The 9,559-nt window shown below is 45.2% G+C and overlaps 2 protein-coding genes across 2 annotated transcripts; both read right to left on the bottom strand.

The window, feature by feature from the left end:
• Positions 1 to 255: 255 nt before the first annotated feature.
• On the bottom strand, positions 256 to 1,041 carry LOC123081864 (egg cell-secreted protein 1.3-like). Its single transcript, XM_044504380.1, has one exon. The coding sequence runs from the start codon at positions 871 to 873 to the stop codon at positions 400 to 402; it is 474 nt and encodes a 157-aa protein (XP_044360315.1). The 5' UTR covers positions 874 to 1,041; the 3' UTR covers positions 256 to 399.
• An 823-nt stretch (positions 1,042 to 1,864) lies between these two features.
• Positions 1,865 to 4,617, bottom strand: LOC123085607 (glucan endo-1,3-beta-glucosidase 9). Its single transcript, XM_044507269.1, has 2 exons — positions 4,208 to 4,617; positions 1,865 to 3,104 (listed from the first exon to the last, which is right to left on the bottom strand). Exons 1-2 carry the CDS (start codon positions 4,567 to 4,569, stop codon positions 2,006 to 2,008), a joined length of 1,461 nt encoding a protein of 486 aa, XP_044363204.1. The 5' UTR covers positions 4,570 to 4,617; the 3' UTR covers positions 1,865 to 2,005.
• Positions 4,618 to 9,559: the final 4,942 nt, after the last annotated feature.

The following is a 9,559-nucleotide window of genomic DNA, read 5'->3' as shown; positions in this document are numbered from 1 at the left end:
TCGACATTCCCACGACCCCCACGATCGGACGCATTCGTTCGTGGCGACGGTTCCCTATGTATATAATCCTCATGGATCATCAATGAAAGGTACGGTTCGATCAAATCATTCTTCACGGTTGTCTCTCGTCCAACAGCACATGCATAATGCATTAGCAAGTTTGTGATTGGTCAATACTGAAAAGAGTCTGTAAAACTCCCTATTTGTTTGTACGTTTAGCATTTTTTAAAGAAATAACAAGGAGTAGGTGGGAAAACTAATATGGTTTGAGGATGACTAACATGCTTCCACAAACAAAACTTAGATAAATCATTCACTTTTCAGCTTCGCAAACATCTCATCACTTCATCAGGACTCGCGAGGAGAACCTACGCGGACGCGGACACACACTGACTCGGCTTAGTTAACCATTCCCGCCACGGGCACGGCTGTGCCGCCACTCGCGACGCCGTCAAGAGCACGGTGAGGCGGCGGAGCCGGGGATAACCCGCCGACGCCATGATGACGCCCCTCGCCGCCGTCGTTGTCGTCGTCGCCTGCGTCGCAGTAGGCCTTGAGCATGTCCCCCTCCTCCGGGGTGAAGCCGATGACGGACAGCATGAGGTCGGCGGCCCAGCAGCGCCGCTCGATGATGCGGATAGCGCGGCAGCACCCGGGCCCCAGGTACGCCTCGCCGTTGAGGAAGAAGAGGATGATCTCCCCCGTGCACGACTTGACGTCCAGCAGCGTCCCCCAGCACTGCTGCTGCCCCACTCCGTCCAGCCGCTCGGCGAGGTCGGCCGCCCGGACGAACGTCGACGCAGCCGCCGACGCGGTGGCGGCGACGGCGAGCAGCACCAGGAGAGTGGGGAGCAGAGAGGTGGACGAAGCCATGATCTGAGGTCGACTCTAGCTGGTGCTACCGAGTGAGGAGGCTGACGTACTACTACTTATCATAGCAAGTAACCGAAACGTCAGGTAAGCGAAAAGGCTTTACGAGAACGTGGAAGTCCAAACGAATCAAAATTATCTTAATTAAACGCGAATGCGTTGCCCCTTCCTCTCCTTCCTACGTTACTCTATCCACAGAAAATTAATCGGGGCGTGATCCCCTCGTTTCTCATCTCCCCCCAAAATCCCCTTTCTTTCATGGTACGAGTAGTTGAGGCCTCTTTTGGTTCATAGGATAAAATTATCGTAGGAATATGAATTTTATAGGAAATGAGATGATATGTATCTCAAATCCTATGAGTAGGAATAGGAAACGAGATGTCATTTGGTTGACACCAAAGGAATTTTTCCATTGAGTCTAGGTTTATTTTTATTTTCCTATTAAATATGAAGGATAGGAACCAATCCTATGTAGAAATAGGAATCCATTCCTATGAACCAAATGGCTCTATAGGAAAAAAATCCTATAAGAATCCTATCATCTAGAATTCCTATGAAATTCCTCCAAACCAAAGGAGTACGTGAAAAGTATCACCTTCTTTGAATTTTGATGCCTAATTATTTAGCTCTGGTATTGAGAAAGAAACCATTCATACGGCCAGGTCACAGGAATGCTTCTTCGGCTTACAATTCCGAGTCAACAACCGTAACTCAGCACTTAGCCCTAGTTCTTGCTCTTTCCTTCCTTGCAACGGGCTGCAGAAAAAGTAGGAAAATGGACTGAAATTGTTGGATAAGTGGATTTGCGGTATCTCAACAATCAGAACAGCGAATGTTCCATCATCCAAACTAAGCTTCCTCAGATCCTAACCCCGCCTGGACAATTAGACAGCCAACCCGTAATCGCAACGACCCAATTGCAAGAGCGGAGCTCTACCAACTGAGCTATATCCCCCCCGAGCCAAGTGGAGTATGCATGGAGTCCTCTACAACGTAGTACGAATTTGCACAACTTCAGAGATACTAGTACTAGTTTTGACAGTGCGCAAGATTTTTGAGTTAACACATGCTACATGAGACACACGGACAAATCTTGAAGGCTCAAATCGAGCCTCCAAGTCATTGGGCAGCTACATCAGACTAAACTGTAAATGCAAACCGAAACTAGTATCCACAGCACGGCAAATGTTGGGTGAAAGGAAGCAGCAGCAGAAGCGCGAATTGCAAGAGCAAAGAGGCAATTATCAACGGATGGATCAACTGTGGTTATCAAACCTAGGCCACTGAAGCTGCAGCTCTCCTCACTCTGATCATGCTGCTGGTAGTAACTGTTGAAGGCAAACGACACATTCCCAGGCCAGCCACGACCTGCACAGGAGCCACCAGTGGACAGAGCGGTGCAGTCGGCATTGGAGCAAGCGGCAGAGAAACTGGAAGAAACATTGGAAAGGTCTTTGTTGTTGTCCACCACACACCATTTTGATGGAAGGTAGTCCACATCCAGCGCATTCTTGAGAGCCGTAGGGCCTTGACCCAAGTTGACATGGTACTTGGCTTGGCCGTCAAACGTAAAAATGCCATAGTGCCTGTCATAACTTCCGCTTGCTATACTGTGTTGATCTTCGTCTAAAAGGCTGTAGAGGTATGTCTCAGTTGGAGCAAATTTTGGGCGAAGTGGAGTCCCGGATTTTCTCGCCAGGTGGTTGACCAGGCCTGTCATGAAGGATTGAGCAATAGCTGAAGTTGCGTTCACAGCTCCATCTGTTGGCCATCCTGCTTTCCCAACAACGATGTCCATATCACCGAATCCAGCTTTAGTTAGAGCAGTAACCAGAGCATCTATGCTCGCATCAAAGTAGTTGTCATACTTGCTATGACCATCACTTATCGGACGCGACATTAGTTGGAAAAGGTAACAGTCCAATGAAATATTCTTCTTCTGCTGAAAGCTCAAAATAGGATTCAGCTCGACCATAAACGGTGAGCTATGATTAGCAAGAAATGGGAGGAGCTCAACCATGGTTTTGTTAACATCTGGCCTGAAGTAAGCTTTCGAAGGCAGAGTTGATGCGTTTTGGTATGCATCAGAGCTACAAGGCACAACTACTTTCATCTTGCTCGATAACTTTGCATCATCCAATGCCCGTTGAATATTTGCTGCTGCACGGACCACAAAAGGTTGAAACTGTTGCCCATGATTAAGAAGAAATGGATCATCTCCAACAGCAATAAACCTACAAATTACATTACTCGTCAATATAAAAACTTATAATATCAAGAAAACCCACAAAATGTGAAATGTAACATCAATGCAAACATGAAACAAACAAATTAAGCATTGTTGCCAAACAGATCGCCTGCCTCAAATCCAGATTTAACCTCACCTAGACAGCTATGTACTCTCTTTAACAACCATATTACCCTACACTCCGCTACTATTAATTCAGATTTGATACAAATATACCAAACACATTTGATTAATACAGAAGAATCTCTGCTACTTAAGCTAGAAAAGAAAGGAAGAATGCTCAGCCACAAGCGAAATATCAACAGAAGCCGGACGGTCAAGTTTTGTAACAGAAAATTACAGATCTGTGCACAGATCTACCCGCTGAAGTTTGCAGCTCTTCAGAAAAATACACTCCATCCCCAAATGTTCAGGACAAATTGATAGGATCTAGCTGTGCTATACATCCAAATTTTCCCATTGTTAACTAGGTCCGGGCATGTTCCTTTTATCATCTTTAGTTCACCAAGAGGAATCCATCACAAGTCATAGGATCTGAAACTTTGTAGAGTATAAACACCTACTAGCACGTTGGTAATTGACATTTGTTGAGTGTTTCATAGATCATACTTGTTTGTTCCATGAAAAGAAGACCTTGAGGTACCTAGAAGAAAATTCCAGTGCACTAATGCAATATAGACATAACAACCTATTGAAGTCAACCAATGGACTTAACTAAAGCAGCGTCTTCCTCCTTCAGATCAGATTGGTCAACCGTCAACATTATTAATGATATTGGTTTTGAGCATGTCAGCATGCATGATTGGCAAATCCAGTGGACACAAATTGACTAATCGCATCATCTGGTGCCAATGGAGCCTATAATATTTCTAATTATAGCAACGGGGTCAGCTTGAGGCATAATTTAGACTTGATTTATTCAGTCAACTAGTATCATACAGTAACTATCTAACGAATACACCTTGGCCCCTTCGCATTTCATGATATAAGATCACTAAAATATGTCGGAAAGAAGAGAAAAGGATCAGCGCAAGACTAAAAGAGAAGGAAACCGAGCACTGAAAGGGGAGAAGGGGATGCGGCTCTTACTCAAACAGTACGCCGGAGGCGTAGCGGGTGACATTGTCGTGTACCCAGGCGGCGGCTGCCTTCCTGGAGGAGGCGAGGGGGCGGAGCAGCTCGTTCGGGACCCCGATGGTAACGGCGATGCGGGTGCCGGCAAGGGCGGTCAGCGCGTCGGGCGAGGGGGCGGAGAGGCGCACGCGGGGGACGGAGTTGGGGAGGAGGAGGTCACGCACGACCTGCGCCGCCGGGAGCGGGTGGGATGCCGCGAAGCCCCAGTTCACGCCCACCGCGGCGGCCGGCGACGGCGCAACGGCGACGGCGAGGAAAAGGAGAAGCGGGAGCGCAGGTGCCCTTGGCCGCAGCGGGCGGCGGCGGCTGGGCCGCATTGCCTGCTGTTCCGTGTACACACCGTTGCGGTGCTGCCGCCTCCTAAATTTAATTTGTTCAGCGGTTTACAGTACAACCCCAAACTTCAATTTGGTTCAAAATGCCCCTTTAAACTTTTTCTTGTTCCGGTAAACAGGGTTTAATTCTAAAATTATAGAGTTACAGTTAAAGATAAGTTCCCCAATCCTTTACGTGTCCATACAATATTCATATAACAGTGTTACATTTGTTGCGCCTGTAAGCTGCCCTATCTTGTTTGCATTGAAACTTCTATGGGATAAACTCCCTACTCCATCAAGGACCTGATCTCAGTAGCAAGATGTTCATATGCTGAGCGAGTTAAGCTATCACCAAATAAAGTCACCAATGCCTCAGAGGAGTCCGATTAGATTATGTCTGGGTCTTCTGAATGATGTATGGTCAAGGCCATCCCTGCATCAGTGCGCGAATCTCCGTCTCTAGAGCATCATTGCAATGCGATAAGAACCGGTAAGCTAAAAAGATTATGTTGCCATCATGTCTTCGAAGGGTATGCCCGCCGCCACCATTTCATCACGAGCAAGAAAAGAGTCATCCACCAAGGGCTTCTTGGTTTGTCGGTGATGCGGTCAAGGTTGTACCAATACATAACTCTTAATCTCCGGCATAGAACAAGTTTCATATACTGCCATCTTCCCTTTAATGATTTCGTTAGTGCTATACATCCTTAAAAGGAGCTGTGACTTCATGTAACTCTGCAAGAACTCAACATGTGTTTCAAGGGGAGGTACTTCTTTTCCATGGTCCATATCCAAGCGAAGCTGCCAGATACGCCAAATAAGCATAATTATCATATTGTGGACATTCTTCTCACACCCTGCTAGAATATTTAGTGGTCATTTGCTTGTATCAATCAGCAAATTATTGGCAGGAAGCAACCATGCTACTCTCATGAGTTCCCACAAAATCATGACGTGCCCTCAGTTTACCAAGGCATGAAAGCTTCCTTATATTTCAACTCCGCATAGTGGACACGTGTGGCTTCACCAAATGCATGTAAACCTTGCACTAATTAGTAGCCAAGGCTCCAATCGATATTTTTCATGTCGTGATCTTCATCATCTATGGAACCGACAAGTTCCAAATACAAAGCCATATAAGTCGGTCTTCTTCAGGGTTACTGTTGGACGTATCCCCAACAAATTGTGTCACTGTACTTGTTATTAGGCAGTACACGCTCTTTACCCAGAAGCGACCGCTCTTCTTCGGGGATGAAGCAAAAAAAAAGTCATGCCAATTAAGCGGGAACGTACGTTTCAAGATCTCCTGAACGTCCATCGGCCAAAAATGAGCATTCGAGCGCTACATGTTCCAAGCTCCATGTTGATGACATTAAAATTAGGCGGAAAATACTCATCCACGTCGATGATACAAAATGAATAGATTTGATGCGTAAATACATAAAGGTAGCATCAAACATTGTAGATACTTTATTTTCAGAACTATTATATTTACATAAAAATTCAGTTAATTACATCTCTTAAGATAAAACTTGAATTCCAGCGTAGCTACTTCCTCTGTTCACAAATATAAGGTCCTCTTTGATTCATGGGATTTGCAATACATGAGAATAGGAAAAGCCGGAGGAATTGAATGGCATACTGATGACCCACAAGTATAGGGGATTTATCGTAGTCCTTTCAATAAGTAAGAGTGTCGAATCCAACGAGGAACAAAAGGAAATGATAAGTGGTTTTCAGCAAGGTGTTCTCTGCAAGCACTGCAAGCACTGAAATTATCGGTACCAGATAGTTTTGTGATAAGATAAATTGTAACGTGTAACAAGTAAATAAAGTAACTAAGGTGCAACAAGGTGGCCTAATCCTTTTTGTAGCAAAGGACAAGCCTGGACAAACTCTTATATAAAGCGAAGGGCTCCCGAGGACACATGAGAATTGTTGTCGAGTTAGTTTTCATCATGCTCATATGATTCGTGTTCGTTACTTTGATAATTTAATATATGGGTGGACCGGTGCTTGGGTGCTGCCCTTATTTAGACAAGCCTCCCGCTTATGATTAACCCCTCTCGCAAGCATCTGCAACTATAAAAGAAGAATTAAGATAAACCTAACCATAGCATGAAACATATGGATCCAAATCAGCCCCTTACGAAGCAACGAATAAACTAGGGTTTAAGTTTCTGTCACTCTAGCGACCCATCATCTACTTATTACTTCCCAATGCCTTCCCCTAGTCCCAAATAATGATGAAGTTCCATGTAGTCGATGTTCACATAACACCACTAGAGGAGAGACAACATATATCTCATCAAAATATCGAACGAATTTCAAATTCACATGATTACTTATAACAAGACTTCTCCCATGTCCTCGGGAACAACTGTAGCTACTCACAAAGCATATTTATGATCAAGATTAGAGGGGTATTAATTATCATTAAGGATCTGAAAATATAATCTTCCACCGGATAAACCATCTAGCATCAACTACAAGGAGTAATCAACACTACTAGCAACCCACAGGTACCAATCTGAGATTTTGGGACTAAGATCGAATACCATAGATGAACTAGGGTTTGAGAGGAGATGGTGTTGGTGAAGATGTTGATGGAGATTGACCCCCTCTCGATGAGAGGATCGATGATGATGACATTGGCGACGATTTCCCCCTCCCGGAGGGATGTTTCCCCGGCAGAACAGCTTCGCCAGAGCCCTAGATTGGTTATGCCTAGGTTCCGCCTCGAGACGGCGGCGCTTCGTCCCAAAAGCTTTCTTCTGATTTTTTCCAGGTCAAAACACACCATATAGCCAAAGATGGCCACCAGAGGCCTACCAGGGGGCCCACAAGGTCGGGGGCGCGCCCTCCACCCTTGTGGTTGGCTGGTGGCCCCCCTCTGGTACTTTTTTCGCCCAATACTTTTTATATATTCCAAAAACATGCTCCGTGAAGTTTTGGGACTTTTGGAGTTGCACAGAATATGTCTCTAATATTTGCTCATTTTTCAGCCCAGAATTCCAGCTGCCGGCATTCTCCCTCTTCATGCAAACCTTATAAAATAAGAAAGAATAGACATAAGTATTGTGATATAATGTGTAATAACAATCCATAATGCAATAAATATCAATATAAAAGCATGATGCAAAATTAACATATCACATACCATTTTCAATCGTACAGGATTAGTATGAGTGTTTGGTCGTGCACAGGAAAAACATACGATGGTTGGAGAGAGAATTTCCTATGAAAACTAGTACTTCCTCCAGTTCTTTTTACTCTGCATATTATATTTGTGTTAAGTCAAACTTTGACCAAATTTATATTAAAAATTTATCAACATATACGATACCAAATATATATACTATGAGACTCATTCCATAATGAATCTAACAATATTAATTTGGCATTGTGAATGTTAATATTTTTTAAAGTTTGGTCAAAGTAGAGATAGTTTGACTTTGGACAAAACTTATATACAGACTAAAAGGACCGGAGAGAGTACAAGTGAATACTATGGAAAAATTCCTATGGATTGTAATCCTACAAATCAAACCTTAAGGATTAGAACCCTTCAAAATTCCTTTAGAAATCCTTTGAATCGAAGAGAGACTAAGATGTTTTAGATATTTCAGTATGGACTACATACAGACTGAAATGAGTGAACAAATACACTTAAACGTGTCTATATATATATAATTCAAAGAAAAGTTAAAACAACGTATATTTGTGAACGGAGGGAGTATTACATAGGTTAAGCGACCACTCCTCGCCGATCTCGGCGAGCTCGACGTCAAGGCGGCGGTGGCGCCTGTCTCCGCGATGGTGCCGGAGCGATCGAGCACCCACACCGCGGTGAGGTCCGGGTCATTGCGGACCAATTCCGATGCGACGTCCGTCTTAGTGAACGCAAAGCGGCGACCGACATTGTGTTGGTCGTACCTCGCCTGCTGCCGTGTGCACGCTCGGCCTCGGATACCACGGCTCGAGAGCCGGAGGCACAACCTGCTCTGAGGTAGCGGAGGATGCGGCCACACGCATTGGTGATCACGCGCGGTAGCTCCCTTTTTATCACGCGGCGGTGGCGTCGTGGTGGCAAGGAGGGCCTGTTGATGCATGTGTAGCGGCTGCACGGCGAGGGTGATGCCGGCTCATCCTTCACGCGACGGAGGCGCTGGGGGTGGGGGGGACGTTGGCTCTTGCTTCACGCGACCGCCGATGTGGAGGCCGCGGTTGCATGGCAGGGACGCTGACTCGTCCTTCACGCATCGGAGTGGGGATGCCGGCTCCCGCTTAACATGGACCCTCGGCGGGGACGATGGATCCTCCTTCACGCGCGTCGGCGATGATGGCGCCAGGCCATCTGACGGAGCGAACACTCCATCATGATCTCCATCTGACGGACGGATTCTTCGTCCATCAGAGCCGCCTCCGAGAGAAGACGGAGCCACTACTGTGATTGTTCCTCCTCGTCACCGGAGGAGATGCCTGCCTCCTCCTTGCCGGAGGATGATAAACCACAAGTATAGAGGATCGCAACAGTTTTAGAGGGTAGAGTATTCAACCCAAATTTATTGATTCGACACAAGGGGAGCCAAAGAATATTCTCAAGTATTAGCAGTTGAGTTGTCAATTCAACCACACATGAAAGACTTAATATCTGCAGCAAAGTATTTAGTAGCAAAGTAGTATGAAAGTAACGGTAACGGTGGCAAAAGTAACAGTAGTAGTTTTTGTAGCAATCATAATAGTGGCAACGAAAAAATAACTTTAGCAAAGATCAATATGTAAAAAGCTCATAGGCAATGGATCAATTATGGATAATTATATCGGATGCGATTCCTCATGCAACAGTTATAACATAGGGTGACACAGAACTAGCTTCAGTTCATCAATGTAATGTACGCATATATTCCGAATATAGTCATACGTGCTTATGGAAAAGAACTTGCATGTCATCTTTTGTCCTACCCTCCCGTGGTGGCGGGGTCATATT

This window comes from Triticum aestivum, chromosome 4A (assembly GCF_018294505.1).
Source record: "Triticum aestivum cultivar Chinese Spring chromosome 4A, IWGSC CS RefSeq v2.1, whole genome shotgun sequence".
Taxonomy (NCBI): domain Eukaryota; kingdom Viridiplantae; phylum Streptophyta; class Magnoliopsida; order Poales; family Poaceae; genus Triticum; species Triticum aestivum.
The sequence above is the reverse complement of the archived record's forward strand: the minus strand, read 5'-3'. Positions and strand labels throughout refer to the sequence as shown.